This window comes from Capsella rubella, unplaced genomic scaffold (assembly GCF_000375325.1).
Source record: "Capsella rubella cultivar Monte Gargano unplaced genomic scaffold, Caprub1_0 scaffold_2, whole genome shotgun sequence".
In the NCBI taxonomy this organism is placed as follows: domain Eukaryota; kingdom Viridiplantae; phylum Streptophyta; class Magnoliopsida; order Brassicales; family Brassicaceae; genus Capsella; species Capsella rubella.
In genome coordinates, this window is record NW_006238922.1 from 2,022,093 (window position 1) to 2,037,523 (window position 15,431).

General features: G+C 36.1%; 5 protein-coding genes across 8 annotated transcripts; 3 read left to right on the top strand and 2 right to left on the bottom strand.

Annotated features, from left to right (window-relative positions):
* The first annotated feature begins 229 nt into the window (after positions 1–229).
* On the top strand, positions 230–2,081 carry LOC17894069 (galactinol synthase 7). Its single transcript, XM_006301808.1, has 4 exons — positions 230–547; positions 1,069–1,395; positions 1,490–1,624; positions 1,890–2,081. Exons 1-4 carry the CDS (start codon positions 230–232, stop codon positions 2,079–2,081), a joined length of 972 nt encoding a protein of 323 aa, XP_006301870.1.
* A 1,415-nt stretch (positions 2,082–3,496) lies between these two features.
* LOC17894422 (pantothenate kinase 1) lies at positions 3,497–6,360 on the top strand. Its single transcript, XM_006300446.2, has 10 exons — positions 3,497–3,702; positions 3,844–4,011; positions 4,228–4,277; positions 4,392–4,508; positions 5,011–5,130; positions 5,219–5,313; positions 5,391–5,484; positions 5,580–5,711; positions 5,815–5,927; positions 6,005–6,360. Exons 1-10 carry the CDS (start codon positions 3,660–3,662, stop codon positions 6,213–6,215), a joined length of 1,143 nt encoding a protein of 380 aa, XP_006300508.1. The 5' UTR covers positions 3,497–3,659; the 3' UTR covers positions 6,216–6,360.
* A 358-nt stretch (positions 6,361–6,718) lies between these two features.
* LOC17895838 (actin-related protein 2/3 complex subunit 3) lies at positions 6,719–8,408 on the top strand. 3 transcript variants are annotated; one of them, XM_023787187.1, is made up of 6 exons: positions 6,719–6,978; positions 7,055–7,126; positions 7,321–7,429; positions 7,506–7,775; positions 7,867–8,026; positions 8,170–8,408. In XM_023787187.1, exons 2-5 carry the CDS (start codon positions 7,124–7,126, stop codon positions 8,007–8,009), a joined length of 525 nt encoding a protein of 174 aa, XP_023642955.1. In that variant the 5' UTR covers positions 6,719–6,978; positions 7,055–7,123; the 3' UTR covers positions 8,010–8,026; positions 8,170–8,408. The 3 variants fall into 3 exon arrangements, with proteins under 3 accessions (XP_023642955.1, XP_023642954.1, XP_006300557.1); XM_023787186.1 differs by having other exon boundaries at positions 6,721–6,978; positions 8,167–8,408; XM_006300495.2 differs by having other exon boundaries at positions 6,721–6,978; positions 7,058–7,126; positions 8,167–8,408.
* On the bottom strand, positions 8,383–10,860 carry LOC17895001 (probable nucleoredoxin 1). The gene is made up of 4 exons (XM_006301965.2): positions 10,677–10,860; positions 9,926–10,405; positions 9,304–9,783; positions 8,383–9,213 (listed from the first exon to the last, which is right to left on the bottom strand). The coding sequence occupies exons 1-4, from the start codon at positions 10,779–10,781 to the stop codon at positions 8,542–8,544; spliced, it is 1,737 nt and encodes a 578-aa protein (XP_006302027.2). The 5' UTR covers positions 10,782–10,860; the 3' UTR covers positions 8,383–8,541.
* A 1,352-nt stretch (positions 10,861–12,212) lies between these two features.
* Positions 12,213–14,178, bottom strand: LOC17895066 (FBD-associated F-box protein At1g60410). Of its 2 annotated transcripts, none has more exons than XM_006302238.2 (4): positions 14,140–14,178; positions 12,918–13,889; positions 12,689–12,829; positions 12,213–12,582 (listed from the first exon to the last, which is right to left on the bottom strand). In XM_006302238.2, the coding sequence occupies exons 2-4, from the start codon at positions 13,866–13,868 to the stop codon at positions 12,400–12,402; spliced, it is 1,275 nt and encodes a 424-aa protein (XP_006302300.1). In that variant the 5' UTR covers positions 13,869–13,889; positions 14,140–14,178; the 3' UTR covers positions 12,213–12,399. The 2 variants fall into 2 exon arrangements, with proteins under 2 accessions (XP_006302300.1, XP_023643782.1); XM_023788014.1 differs by lacking the exon at positions 14,140–14,178 and adding an exon at positions 14,091–14,127.
* Between the last annotated feature and the right edge of the window lie 1,253 nt (positions 14,179–15,431).

Consider the following 15,431-nt stretch of genomic DNA (forward strand, 5'->3'; position numbering starts at 1 on the left):
GAAAAAATGAAATTAAACGTGTGTAACATAAAAGTTACAAAATCTTCTCTGAAGCCAAGATTTAGCCATCACGTTCTAAATTGATTTATATATTCTAGTCACGTTTGTGTGGTAGTATAACTGTATAAGAAGAAACTTCTATGCAACCAAAGTTAGCCATCACATACATACACGATCTTCATTCCTCCTGCTTTTCCTAATCCATCCCTAAATTTTCTCTTTTATCAAAATGTCCCCGCAAACTCCTTTGGACTTGAGCCATGCATCCGAGAAGGCTCATAAGGAGAGAGCCTACGTGACGTTTTTGGCAGGAAATGGAGACTACGTGAAGGGAGTGGTAGGATTAGCAAAAGGTTTGCGTAAGGTTAAAAGTGCTTATCCTCTTGTTGTTGCTATGTTGCCTGATGTGCCTGAGGAACATAGAGAGATCTTGAGGTCTCAAGGCTGCGTCGTACGTGAGATCGAGCCTGTTCACCCTCCGGATAGCGAGGATGCATACGCAAGGGCTTATTACATAATTAACTACTCCAAGCTACGAATATGGAACGTACGTATATATACATAGATTTCATGCACAAATTGAGACCTCTCGATTGTATTCTTCTTCTTTGCATTTGTTTTTACAAAACCATTTAAAAAGTATTATGTTTTCTTTCTTCCAAATAAAATTTCATTTGTAGTGTTCTAATCATAATTTCCTTATAAATTTTATTTTATATACACCTTATACAATATAATTTACAAAAGTATGTATATGAAAATATCTATATTTATAACTGTAAACTATTTGTGTTTGTAATCAGACTATATACCCTCAACTTATACTCTCTATATATATGTTACATTATTGTATTTAGTTTTTGTTTTATAAAGAATGTTATATTGTGTTTGCATACTTATAAAACACATTTTAAGATATGTTTTATAGTTTTTGAATCTATTTATTAGAAGAAAAAAATTAGATGGAATATTAATAAAATGTATGATAGAAATTCTTAAATTGAAACGTAAATGGTATATGTAATGTAAGTTAATGTGTTTGTGACTAATGACTAATTAAACTTGCAGTTTGAAGAGTACGACAAGATGATCTACTTGGATGCAGATATTCAAGTCTTTGACAATGTTGATGACCTCTTTGATATGGAAGATGGCTATTTGCACGGTGTGTTGAGTTGTTTCTGTGAGACAATATGGAGTTACACTCCACTCTACTCGATCGGGTACTGTCAATATTGTCCAGAGAAGGTCATGTGGCCGACCGAGATGAAATCTGCTCCTCCTCCTCCTCCATACTTCAATGCTGGTATGTTTGTGTTTGAGCCTAATCCTTTGACATATGAGCGTCTCCTTCAGACCCTCAAGGTTACTCCACCTACACCCTTTGCCGAGCAAGTGAGTGACATATATATACATCCGTTTTTATTCGAATATTAATTTTTGGGTTTTGATGTATGATTTTTTGGTATTATCTGTTGGATATGGTCAGGATTTTCTCAATATGTTCTTTGAGAAAGTATTTAAACCAGTCCCTCCGGTTTACAACTTGATTTTGTCTGTGCTTTGGCGCCATCCGGGGAAGGTTGACCTGGAGAGAGTCAAAGTTGTTCACTACTGTCCACCTGTAAGCAATTTTTTCCTTTTATTCCAAACCCATATGAAGAAATGCATTTTTGTATGGGATGAGACATGACTATAATTTTGTTCCCATGCTCTCTCATCTTGCTTATTGCATGGGTTCTTACACAAATCTTAGTGTAAGAACCCATGCAATAAGGATGGCCTTATTAACGTTTATTAAGCGTATCATATAGCCAGTTTAGCTTTGTCGTCTAAACTTAATTAGTCTTTTTATATATCTACTACTATTGATGAAAATAAAATGATAGGGATCCAAACCATGGAGGTACACAGGAGAAGAGCCTAACATGGACAGAGAAGACGTTAAAATGTTAATTAAGAAATGGTGGGATGTTTATAACGACGAGTCTCTTGATTTCAAACCTAAAAGCCCTGCAAATTTGGAAGCAAACGTTTCAAAATCAACAATTCTAGCTTCCGTAACACAAGCAGCACTTTGATACTCTCCTGATGCACCTTCTGCCGCTTGAGAAATCTTAAGACACTACTCCCACACAAGGATGTGTGTTTGAAGCAAGCTGGTGTGTTTTGATTCTCATTTTTTGTATATGTGTTTGTGTGGTTTTGAAGTTTGAAGTTTGTGTGCCAGCTGCCAAGAATTACTTATTTCAAACTACAAATGGCCTATTTCAATTTGTAGCTTATGAATCTGTTCAATAACCAACCTAACCCTCAGAGTCTCAGACCCAGGATTGGGTGATTTTTATCATTGAATTCAGAAATTGGTTTCTTATATAAACTATATATAGTCACATGCTATCAACTTATGATCACCAAATGCCCCGACCATCCCACCCAATGTTACTAGTGGACCTATCTACAAGGTCAGAAACGAGAGTGATCAATGTATGGTTTATGACAGTGACTGTTATTACAAGTGGTCGACAAATGCTTCCATATCTTCTTAATAAGGACAAGACATAGTACAAGGCTCTTCCATGTCCTCTTAATACGACAATCTTATCAGCAACCATGCGGTGGAACTTGAAGTCAATGGGAAGCATTTACTGCCGATTCTAAAACATTGGACTATTTATTATTTTCTTATATAGTTTTTTTTTTGTTTTTTTGGTTTTAACAGAAATTAACAAAGAAAAGAAAATTTTGATTTTTGACATATACTTTTTTTTGGTCTCAAGATTCTCTTGTCACCTTGAAAATTACTAACAACTCCATATAGTAATGTATTATGTATATAACTTTTTTCTAGACAACAACACTTCTAACTTTTATTTTAAAATATGAAAAAATGAATTATGAACCAAAAAAAATGTTTTTTTACGTCCGTCCTTTAACCAAATGAATACGAAAATGTAAATGGTTCTTAATTGTAATAAAAAAATTCATGCGAGATGTAACATTTTCTTTTTAATTATGTACCATGTGGAGGACTAAATGAAAGATTTTAAAAGTAATATTAAAAAGGTTGTAACATTTTTTTAAATTATGTACGATGTTGAGGGCTAAATGAAAGATTTTAAAAGTAATATTAAAAAGATTACAATATAAATTATTCTTCATTTTTTCGCCGTTATCATATACTGTTAAATCTTTATTAAATATATCATGATATTTTTTTTTCTGATGTCAAAAATATTAAACTCATTAAATAAAACACACAATACAATAGTTCTATTTTGAGAAAACGTATCTTCTACTTTCAAAAACAAAAACACCTTTTGATTTACCTTACTATTTTTTATTTTTAATTATATAACAAAACAATAAAATAATTTCTATCCAATCCTGAAAAGAGCAAATGACAAGTCAGCAAAGTTCGTCTCTCTTTCTTTGGAAAAACATAAAGAAAAAAATATAAAAATTGACGCAATCAATTGGGACAGCCAAACATTGCTCCATGGAGAAGAAAAAACAAGTCAGCCATGGTTGAAGAGAAAACAAAAGTAGATAGATAGATAGATATGTTAGATCCAAAGTAGTTGTTGATCGTTGAATTACTTTCTCAATTTTAAACCTTTAACCATACCCAAAAAAAAAAAAAAAAAAAAACCCCCGCCATGGATCCGACTCAAATCTCTCATTTGGCTCTCGACATCGGAGGTAATAACAATAAAAAGAAAAAAAGACCAAACTTTGCTTTGCTTTGATTCGTTTCTAGATTTGTTGGGCTCTGTGGTCATCTCGATTGATCTCGAATTAACCGGAATTGGGGGATTTTGTGTGATTCTGGTTTTGGTGTAGGGACTCTGGTCAAGCTTGTGTATTTCTCTGCAAATGGTGATTACAACGAAGAGTCTCGTAGTAATGGTTGCTCTGTTGTGAAAGGGAGGCTTTGTTTCGCTAAGTTTGAGACCAGAAAGATTGATGATTGTTTGGAGTTTATCCGATTCAATATTCTTCAACATTCCGGTAAAGTGTGGATTTTTTTTAATGATCTTAACCTCTGAAATGTATTCAGAAGCTTTCTAACCAATTTAAAGTGGCTGAATGAGTTCTTAGTTTCCTGATTTCGGAGAAAAATGGTGACTTTGAATCATCAAAGACTCAAGTTTATTGATTTCTTTGCCGAGAGTTGAGTTGAGTTAAGTTCCTTTGTTTATTTCACTGACAATGGTAATTATTCAGGTGTTCAGCATTCGAATGGCGCAGTCCATGATGATTATCTATCTGTTAAGGTAAAAGCTATCATCGGCTAAAAGCTTTTTGTAGTGAGGAATGTTGCAGTGGGAATTTCAGTTTGTAGTTGATTATGTATGGCCTACTAATTGGTATGTCTATCATTCCAAAAGGCCACAGGTGGTGGGGCATTTAAGTTTGCTGATCTCTTTAAGGAGAAACTCGGAATTCTTTTCGATAAAGAAGATGAAATGCATTCTCTTGTTGGGGGTGTAAATTTTCTCTTGAAGGTTAGGTTTTTTTTTTTTTCATTCTTATCACCATCTTCTGTTCATTTTATACCTAAGTGAGGTTTCCCATCTGTTATATATGTACATCTTGTCTGCTTTTCAAATCTACTTTTTGTTTTCTTTCCTTGCTAACACACTTGATCAGCCCTGCACGCTGAAGAGTCTATGGCAACAAACTTATTTATTTGGCTGCTAATTCCAATATGTGTGAAGTTGTATTATGTTTTCCTGATTGAGATTATCTCTTGGTCTGCGTGGTGTCCTAGATAAACATCTGGAAGACTGCATTTAGGACATCAAATATTTGATGATAATGGTAATCTGTTGTTGTGCATAAATGATGTGTGCTATGAGGTCTTCTGTGAGTTAGCTTTCTCAATGCATCAAAAATATCTGTGGCAGAATAGTTTTTTGACAAACTTCTTGTTTTTGCCATTTTAAAATCACTTCTAATCCACAAAAGAAGTATTACTTAACAAAAAAAGATCTTGCATGATTGCAGACAGTCCCAAGGGAAGCTTTTACCTACTTAGATGGCCAGAAGGAGTTTGTCGAGATTGACCATAATGATCTGTATCCATATCTACTTGTTAATATAGGCTCTGGTGTTAGCATGATCAAGGTTTTTATGGTTTTGGTTTCTCTGATCACTTTGATTTTGTTTGCAACTACATCAGCGATGTTGCTTACTCAAACTCATTCTTCTGTAGGTCGATGGAGATGGCAAGTATGAGCGGATAAGTGGAACAAGCCTTGGTGGAGGAACATTTTTAGGTCTTGGAAAGCTTTTAACGAAATGCAAGAGGTGACTTCTTAGTTAACTCTAATCATATGCGTAGTTTCCTCCTTGCCTGAGTAACTATTAATATCTCTTAAAATCAGTTTTGATGAGCTGCTCGAGTTAAGTCATCATGGAAATAACAGAGTAATTGACATGCTTGTGGGGGATATCTACGGTGGAACAGATTATTCAAAGGTAATTGATTAATCATAGTTTGCTAAAGTCATAGATTGGATATTCATATGTAAAATCCAATCCTTCTTTTTTCATTTTATCGTTTTTTTCTGTAGATTGGTCTCTCCTCAACAGCTATTGCTTCCAGCTTTGGGAAAGCAATATCCGATGGGAAAGAACTTGAAGATTACCAGCCAGAAGATGTCGCAAGATCCCTTCTAAGAATGATATCAAATAACATCGGTCAGGTCAGTTCCTCTGAACAGTTTATTGCCATCTTACAGAAAACTTGAAGCAGGTGATTTTTCTGATTGGATTGTAACATTTACTACTGTCTCACTTTCTCTCCAGATTGCTTATTTGAATGCTCTCAGATTCGGTCTTAAACGTATTTTCTTTGGTGGATTTTTCATCCGTGGGCTCGAGTACACCATGGACACAATCTCTGTTGCTGTTCACTTTTGGTAAATCCAAAACTGAAACTAGTTAATCAAATCTCTCCTTATCTAAAACCCATCTTTGTAAAATTGTCTCATTTCAGGTCAAGAGGTGAGGCAAAAGCAATGTTTTTACGACATGAAGGGTTTCTTGGAGCATTAGGCGCATTCACGAGCTACGAAACTCATAGTCAGAACGATTCAAAACCGCATCATCATACTGCGCAAAGAGCAATTCTCAACTGTTCAGGTGATGATAACTTACGGCACATAAATGATAGCGAAACCATAGAATACAGCATCAGTTTAGTTTAGCTATCAACTGTTGTATTGTTATCAAATTCAATGTAGAAATATGTTAATTATCAACTGTTTGGATTCAAGAGCTATGCTCATTAGTACTTGTTGAATATGTAAGACTCATTTATGCAAACATGATTCACTTACTAATATTCATGTACGTCCAATGTAACTTGTACTATAGTCCCATAAAGAACCAAATACACAGTTATAGAGCTTGCTCTTAAGTCTTGGTTGAGTTCGGTTCAATGTATGTTGTTGTTGAAGATCAAAGTTTACTCCGGTTAAACCACACTGATGTAACCCAAAACTGAACCGGATAAGCAATCCAAGAACTGAACAACATCTTTATTCGGTTTTGTTTTTAAACAAATCATTGAAACCGTGTTTATAAACATAGATTTGTACGACTTTATGTAAATTCATATCCTTGTAAACCGAGAAATTTAAAAATCAAAACTAAAACCGGATTTAACATTCGGATAGTCCCGGCGAAGCAAAGTTTCCTCCACATTTCCGGTGGCTTTACACGTGTCATTCATACCTCTCTGTCTTCCTCATTCCTTATTTTCTTCTTCTTTCGTCGATTTCAATTTCGATTTCATCTTGCCGACGATTAGCTAGCTAACTTCCTAATAAATCATCTCCGACCACCGCAACATCACGACGGACCGTGCTAGCGAAGTCTACACAACTCTACTACCTTCAATTCTCTTTTCGTCAAAGTCGTAAGAAGTTTGGAATTGATCTGATCTTCATCTACCAATATCTCGGACAGGTAAGAAACTTTTCATCCAACATCATCTACGTTTAGCTAATTCCCGATTCTTATATCTCCATGATCTTAATTGCAGTAGATCCACCTTCGATTCGTTTCATCTCCTTACCTGAAATCGCTTCGTTCTTCAAACTGGGCACAAAACATGGTACGGATCATCATCTTCTTATCCGTTGTTAATCAGCCTTAATCCTAATTTAGTTTGTATGGCGAGTAACTAGTGAATTTCGATGAGATTGTTCTATTGGTTCCATTTGGGTATTTGAAATCACTGCTTGAACTTGTTGAATCTGTGATGCTCATTTTGTTCATGATTGCTTATGGTTAAACGCTCTTAATCAGGTTTATCACTCGAGCTTTGTGGATGAAGAAGGGATAACAAAGGCATGTGGCTGCCCGTTGCTTCCTCTCAAGAGCCATATTAAGGGTCCTGCACCAGTTTCAGAACAAGGTATTAGTCAAAAGAGTTACAGTTTTTCGAAATTGCGATGAAAGTGTTTATAAAACATTTTGGTTTTTATATGCAGATAAAACTGATATAGTGGACGAGGCAATCAGCTTCTTTCGTGCGAACGTCTTCTTTACAAACTTTGATATCAAAAGTCCTGCTGATAAGCTCCTTATTTACTTGACGTTCTACATAAATGTGGCGTTAAAGAGGCTCGAAGGATGCAGAACGTTGGCTGTAGGAACTAAAGCGATTATCAACTTGGGTTTAGAAGATATTCCTGTTCCTGGAGAAACTGGCTTTCCTTTCCCTGGCCTCTTTTCGCTTCCTCAGTCCCAGGATGAAGCAGGTACATGTCTAAATAACTCTTAATAATTCCTCGGTTTTTCTTTCGGTTTAATAGGTCCTTAGCCTTGTGTTCTGTTGGCTTCAAATGTCAGATCTTTTCAGGAACTATCTAAAGCAAGTTCGTGAGGAGACAAGTGGGAGGCTACTGAGTGTAGCGTATAGAGCCAACGGGACACCTAACAAATGGTGGCTTGCGTTCGCCAAGAGGAAATTCATGAACGTGGTCGTCCTATGATGAATTGATTATCATTAGTAAGTATCACTATAGTTTACTGGATACAGTTATCCAAAAATCCAACACTGATCTTAGATCCATCTCAAATAGTTCATAAAATATTTCTACATTTCAAGCTTAAGAATTTCTCCTTTTGATCTGAATTTTCATAATTTAGCAGTTGGTTATTTTTCCGAAGCCACTGGAGATCATGAGCATCACTGCTTTCAGCTTCCTCTGCGTAGGTGTTAGCCAATGGAACCAGGAAGACGAAAATCCCATCTGAGAGCATAAAGCAAAGCTCTCTCTCTGAATATATTATTATACATAGGGTGTGCCAATGTATTGTTTCATACAACTGTTGGAATCTAAATTTTGTTGAACAAGATCAAAGTTAAATAAGAAATCATATTATTAATACTTTAGATTAACAGAGATTATATCAAAGGTCTTATCAGACTGTAGCCACACGTCCATACTCTCATCAATTATACAGGGTAAGGAAAGAGCTTAACGGTACACCTAATGGCATAACTGTGCCTGAAGTTATCCGTCAGGCCTTAGTGCACACGTTCCCATCACAAACCCAACCATCTTCGGGGTCACCGCCACCTTCTTTCACAGCCTCATCACCGTTTCCTTTCGTCTCCTCCTTTAAAGCACACTTTACATGAAGATCAAAGTCGCATTCATCGCAATGGTAAGACCAGATTGCTCCTTCTTCATCACACTTATCGCACACGTAAACCTGAATACGGCTCAGTTCTAGCTCATGCTCTTCATGAAGAACATGTTTAACCTTCGTAGGCCACTCTTTCGCCATCTCATCGTACTTGGCTTCAATCTCCTTCAAACGTTCCTCAGTAAAAGGGTAAGCATCGGCTCCATGGGCTACCACAAGGTCCCTTGCTTCTTTTGTTACTGTTTTCCCAGTTTGTCCCAGAGCTGCTAGCATTGGGATCCCACCGACCTTAAAGGTTCGTGCCAAGGATTCTTTCCTAGGATCACCAAATGGAAGAGCCAGCCACGGCATTTGCGAGTAGTACTCATCAAATGATTCCTGGTCACGGTCACTGGAGATGAAGATCAGTTCAAATGCTTCATCCCGCTCCTTTATCTGCTTGTATACTTCAACAAGCTTTGGTGTAAAAGCACGACAAGGAGGACACCAGTGAGCTGAGAAGTACATAAGAATGTTCTTCCCCACCAGATCCGAAACAAGCACCTACCAAAGTGAGCCAAATTTGTACAGGTTGTATCAGATCAGCCTCAAGGAACAGCTTTTAGAAAATGAAGAGGGTATTGACAGCTATACCTTAGCCCCATCTTTTCCGAGAACGTAGTTGAGATCACCTGATACAAGAATTGACTCGAGCGTTTGAGCCTCTATCTTTGCCTTTTCTATCTCTTTGAGTTCTTCAAACTTCTCTGGAGTGAAAGGATAAGGAAGAATTCCATAGTCATCGATAGCTTCAGCGACATTCATGTGACGGGTTTTTCCATCTGGCCCGAGAATGACCAGCGTTGGTAACGTTGACAGCATGAAGTGCCGAGCCAATTTCGAGGAGCTTTTGTCGTTGAACGGCAACGCAAGCCACGGCTTGGTCTTAAAGTCCTGATTGAAAGACTCCTCATCATCTTCAAGAGATATCAACACAATCTCAAAATCCTCTGTCCTCTCCTTGAGCTTCGTATAAACCTCAACAAGCTTTGGGGTAAACTCTCTGCATTTACTGTAAGAGGCGACTGAGAAGAGAAGGCCAATGGTTCTACCTTCAAGTTCCGATACAGGTACCTGATGAATATGCAATTGATCGGTCTCATTAAGTCAACTAAGCCTAAGAGAAACAGGTTCCTAATAACTAACTAGTTAAAGAGTCTTGTATATATACTCATACAAAAAACGATTATCATACAAGCTATTATTTAAGGGGTACCTTGTTTCCATCTGGCGAAATCACAAAGTCCCGTGAAGGAGTAACCAAGAGGGATGACAATGTCTGCTCTCTCCGAGCTCTGTCTTCTTCCTCTTTGATCTCCTTCATTTTCTCTGGTGTGAAAGGATAAGCATCAGCTCCATAGCTTCGTATGACACCAACCCCATTCTCATTCAAAAGTTTACCATGATCATCAACCATCACAAGGTTAGGGATTCCCCTAACCTTAAAAAACCCATCCAAACGGTCACGGGTTACTGAATCAGCAAACGGAACAGCGAGCCATGGCATCTTGCTGAAATAATCACTAAAAGACTCTTCATCCTCATCGCCGGAGACAAAAACAATCTCGAAACCAACTTTTGAAGCGAGCTCGTTGTACACTTCCACCAGCTGTGGAGTAAACCGCTGACATGGTCCGCACCACGCAGCTGAAAAATACAACCCAATCTTCTTCCCTATCAAGCTGTCAATTTTAACCTGAACATCATAAAATTTACATATAGTCAAACTCTACCCATACATACACAGGCTTAGGGATTACAGAAGAGATGTGAAAAAAATCTCATCACGAAGATAAAGGTCACAGCAACGCAACACAAGGACACGAAGCCATCTCTCATCAGTAAATCATCTAAGAACAAATCCTAAGCTTCAACAAGAATCGGTTCGTAATTCGAAAGATCGAAGACGACAAACTTAAAATCAGGTTCGACTACAGAAAGAGAGAAGCGAGAAACTGTTTCTTAACCTGTTCGCCGTCATTACGAACGAGGAAATCCCTCGCCGGAGACGAGAGAAGTGATTGAAGATCCTGGGCATCTCCTCCGTTGACTTCCTTCGCGATTTCGGCCATTGATTTGTACGGGAATCGAAGTTGGAGAAAATCGCAAATTAACGAAGAGTGCTCTGTGGCAAGTATGCTCAAAGCGTTGGGACAAAACGTCAATTTTGAAGTATTTATTCTAATCCAAAATTTTGTATTCCTTAATCACTAATCAAAGACCTTAAAATTGACCATGAAAATTTGTTGGCTAACCAACACGTTATATTTGGTTTCGCTTCCCGGTTTAGTTGATGATTGAAAGCCATATCTGGTAAACCGGAATCGTCGCCTCAGCGATTCAAGATGGGGGTGTAAATTGTACTATCAAAATATTTGGGGTCAATCCGAAATATTTACAAAACTTCTAGTTTACAAAATATTATTCCTCGTAACGACTACAAGGCACGTTACAGTCAAAACTTCTAGGTAATTTTTACAATATCATTTTTTGTGGTTTGATAATTGAATTGTGTTTTGTGATTTATATCGTGCTCGTGGGTTACGTTTGAGGAAACAAAAGCTTTAATCTTTCTCTTTACAACTTTATGATTCGTTTAAAACTAGTGTAATGGCGATATTATTAGTTTGAGTTTCAGTTCTTGTTTGATAGATGTTGGCTGTGTTGAAACCCTATGTTGGGTTAGAACTGGTGATATATAGCTTTCAAGTCAAAATTGTGCTCTATTTGCAATTCATAGTGGCTTATCAAAATCACATTTTCTCTGTTCTGATTCACAAGTGTACATGCTTTTGATATTGCTAAACTTTAACTACAATGACTGAAAGTGAAACCTAATTAATGAGTTAAGGCCGGGGGCAACTAGTGTCTAGTGGTCACACTCTTAGTGTGAAAGCTTCAATTGTTCCCAGTTCCCACAATTCTCAGTAAACATCTTACCTCTTAGAGTTGCTCAATCCAGTTTTCGGTTTATGAAATATCGAAACTGAATGCCATGTGGTTCGATTCTTTGTTACCTTTTGCGGCTTGCTTCAGTTTTGGCTACTGATCTGTTCATATATCGTAAGAATGTTACTGGATTGGTACCATTATTGCCTGCCATATCCAATACTATAACGGGAAATATGGTTTGTTTACAGTTTCGTAATCAGGAAAATATTAATAGGATCCATGCATGAGTCTTGCGGAGGACAATTGGTGTGATTCTACGGATTTCAAAGATAAGAGACTGTCATTTGGCAGACTTTGAAATCATAGTTGGTTCTGAAGGATTATTGTACTCGCAAGAAATGAACAACCAAATGGTTTGAGGTTAAATGAAGCAATTCAAAGTATCTTAACGTTTTGACTATAGCAACAAAAGTTTAAAGAAACTTTGACGTTTTGAATCTCCAAACCGTAACAACATCGATGAGCCAATAAAAATAGATACCGAGGGTGCAATATAGCTGGAGACGATTAAGTTTCAATGGAAGAATATCAAAGTTTTGTAATCCTATTAAAACCATCAAGTACAAATACTAGGATACATAAAACCATGTCAACAAAAATATCTGAAAAGTATTCCAGAACTGCATGTTTGTAAGGTAAACTGAATGTAAGATGAGACAACAAACAACATAATGTAAGCATGCATAACAACATTACAGTAGTGTCTCCTTGGGAGTACTTTTGCTTTTCTTGATGATGTTACTCACGCCCAGTTACAAGAATTTTCCTCAAGGCAGTACAGTTGTCCCTAAAATATGATACAAGTACCTTTTTACTTGGTGTCTGTGGTGTCTTCAGATGAAGAGAGTGGAGAGAGGATAACACACATTGAGGCACTGGTGACTGTTCAATCTCCTCTTTCTCTGGTATGTGGTCAAGTTCCTAATAGTCATATAAACAAATTAAAATTATATATGCTGAAAAGTTCTATATATTGGTATATGAATGTCAATGTAATAACATGAACAAAAAGGCAAATGAAACGCACCAGAATCAGCGAGTTTAGGTTCATGCAGCATCCCAGAAAGGCTGCTAAATATTCCCAAGAAGATTCGATTAGCAAAACTTCCAATCGAGACAAATTATGAAATTTGGGCAACGTTGTCACCTCGGAGTATTCATGGATGACCTGTGTATAGCAAGAAAGAATGTAACAATGTTAGAAATGAAATTGTATACAATCTTATATTAAAGTGCATAATCACTTAGACGTATACATGTAATGTTCGGGCAGAGATTGTCAGTTCTTGAAACTTGGATATCCCAATAAGGAAGTTGCAGATCTTCATAACATCCAAATACTCGTAAAGGTCAACGTCCTCAAACACAATATCGACGTCTGCTTCTGCTGAGAGACCAATATTGCTTATGATAAAGCCCTCAGGCTGGAAATCACTGATACTCATATACTCGAGTCTCGGAGCATCGATTACAACATCGGGATCTCGTTCTTCTTCCTTGGGACGCTCTGACATCAATGTGAAGGTTTTCAGTGACTGAGACTGAACACACACAAGTTCCAGATCATCTTGATAATGCGTAACCACGGTTAACTCCTCAAGAACCGGACAGCTTGATATGAGATTCTTGAAAACGTCACCGCCATCAAACTTGACCCCCTCCAGTTGCATAATCTTGACACGAGGTAACGAGACCGATTCAGCTCCTGGATCATCGAAGACAACAGTGTAGAGATTCAAGTCCACCAATGTGGAGCTTGAATAGAGGGAGAGAGGCATCCTAACTAAGGCTGCATCATTACTGACCATGTTGATAAGAGTGAGATGAGAGACTCCACGCCTAACCACTTTGTCTAACGTAGACACAAAAGGCTCATGAGAGTGCTCATTAACAACACCATAAACCAACTTGAACGTGTCCAACTTTAAAGAAGGCGGCTTAGAATCCAAGAAGTAATCTATGAAGTCGAGCAACTCGAAATCAGTATCTATGAAGTCATTGAAATGCAAATCCAAAACAGGAACTTCTGACCAGAGATATTCCCAACGGCGATTGAAATAACTAGTGCCAACGGACTCCTTGGTAGAGAGATGAGTGAGGATCCGAACTAACACATCACATGGCAAGTCGCTTATCCTATCTCTGCCCACGTTGGTTTTGATACGCTTCTTGTTGCTTACAGATGTGTTTAGAGACGTCCTCACCATGGCCTCGACCTCCTCGAAACCCTAAATTTCACACAAAGCTTTACGATTAGTATTACTGTATTAGTCACCGTTCAAAGTACCAAAAATTAGGGCAGAGAGAGAGAGAGAGGGAGAGACAAGAGAAGAAGAGATTAGTGAAGAGATTAGGACAGAGAGAGAGAGAGAGACAAGAGAAGAAGAGATTAGGACAGAGGTTAGGGTAGAGATTAGAGTAGAGATTACAGCTGAGATTAGAGCAAGACACAGAGAGAGAGGAGAAATGAAGAAGAACCTTGAAAGCAAAAGAGAGTTGAACACTTGAGTTAGCACTTAGCAGGCAGAGATCTTGTGGCTAAAAATTTTGTGTTTTCTTGAGGGATTAAAAAAGTCCACAAAGACACGTCTCTCAAATTTCAAACTTCGTTGACTAATTTTGGGTATTTCATTTAAAAGTAAATATTATTTTTTTCTTTACTATAAATGATTGACTAAATCTTATCTGTCTTTCATTTTCTACTTTTGTAATAAATATGGTCAAAATATTTATATTTTTGAACAGAAATTTTACAATGTAAATAGTAAGAAGATAATTTATATAAATACATAATATTTTCATAATATAGTATACTATTTTTAATTACATATAATTATTTTTTAAACTTACTTTAGTTAACAATTAACTAGATACTTATAAAGCAAAATATAAGTAAATTATAAGAACTTTTAAACTGAATTTATGGATATAAACAATAGAAAAAAATAATTTTTAATTGTAAAATTTCAAATTTTAAATACTAAATTTTTTTATTTTTTTTTGTGCACCAACTAAATATTATTATATATGATCCCTTTTGTCGCTATATTTTGTGATCCATCTCACAGTTGTCTTGAGCGATGATTTATAAGCTACAATTAAGTCCACAAAGACACGTCGTGACCTTTCAAATTTCAATCTCTCTAGACCAATTTTGGGTATTTTCATTTAACTTTAATTATTATTTTTTCTCATATCGTATTACATATGATTGACTAAATCCTATTTATCTTTCATTTTTTACTTTTGTATTTAATATGGTCAAAATATTTATTCTTTGTATATTACTTGCCAAAATAAATAGTAAAAATCATTAAAATAAACACATCAGATTTTCATACTATAGCATACTATTTTTAATTATTTATAATTAATTTTAAACTTACTTTAGTTAACAATTAACTAAAGTAATAAAGCAATATATATAGTATTAAAGAGAAAATAAAAACTTTAAAAAGAAATGTATAGGTAAATCATAGAGCAATATAGGTACATTCTAAAGCAATATATGGGTAAATTTTATACAAATATAATATTTATAGTATTATTTAAGCAATGTTGATAACACTTTAACCAGATTAGATGTTGCCTATTACGAAAAATGTCATTATAAAATCTTATATTTGTTTCCTTCTTATACAATAATCAATTTAAGGTTTTTGAAATTCATTTAACAGAACATTCAAGTTTACCAGAATAGGTAAGTGAAATTATGGAACAAAAGACTGAGAACAAATAAATTTAAACATAAAAGTTCAAAATTTAGATAA

Bases quoted from the DNA above. Each gene is read 5' to 3' on its own strand.
- LOC17895066 (XM_006302238.2), bottom strand. From the start codon at position 13,868: ATGGTGAGGACGTCTCTAAACACATCTGTAAGCAACAAGAAGCGTATC. The intron at 12,830-12,917 runs GTATACGTCTAA...TGCTATACACAG, and splicing joins TCTCTGCCCGAACATTACAT to GTCATCCATGAATACTCCGA. The intron at 12,583-12,688 runs GTGCGTTTCATT...TATGACTATTAG, and splicing joins ACCTAAACTCGCTGATTCTG to GAACTTGACCACATACCAGA.
- LOC17895838 (XM_023787187.1), top strand. The intron at 7,430-7,505 runs GTATTAGTCAAA...TTTTATATGCAG, and splicing joins TGCACCAGTTTCAGAACAAG to ATAAAACTGATATAGTGGAC. The intron at 7,776-7,866 runs GTACATGTCTAA...TTCAAATGTCAG, and splicing joins TCAGTCCCAGGATGAAGCAG to ATCTTTTCAGGAACTATCTA.
- LOC17895001 (XM_006301965.2), bottom strand. From the start codon at position 10,781: ATGGCCGAAATCGCGAAGGAAGTCAACGGAGGAGATGCCCAGGATCTT. The intron at 10,406-10,676 runs GTTAAGAAACAG...TATGATGTTCAG, and splicing joins TTCGTAATGACGGCGAACAG to GTTAAAATTGACAGCTTGAT. The intron at 9,784-9,925 runs GTACCCCTTAAA...CATATTCATCAG, and splicing joins TTTCGCCAGATGGAAACAAG to GTACCTGTATCGGAACTTGA.
- LOC17894069 (XM_006301808.1), top strand. From the start codon at position 230: ATGTCCCCGCAAACTCCTTTGGACTTGAGCCATGCATCCGAGAAGGCT. The intron at 548-1,068 runs GTACGTATATAT...TTAAACTTGCAG, and splicing joins CCAAGCTACGAATATGGAAC to TTTGAAGAGTACGACAAGAT. The intron at 1,625-1,889 runs GTAAGCAATTTT...ATAAAATGATAG, and splicing joins TTGTTCACTACTGTCCACCT to GGATCCAAACCATGGAGGTA.
- LOC17894422 (XM_006300446.2), top strand. From the start codon at position 3,660: ATGGATCCGACTCAAATCTCTCATTTGGCTCTCGACATCGGAG. The intron at 3,703-3,843 runs GTAATAACAATA...GTTTTGGTGTAG, and splicing joins TTTGGCTCTCGACATCGGAG to GGACTCTGGTCAAGCTTGTG. The intron at 4,012-4,227 runs GTAAAGTGTGGA...GTAATTATTCAG, and splicing joins CAATATTCTTCAACATTCCG to GTGTTCAGCATTCGAATGGC.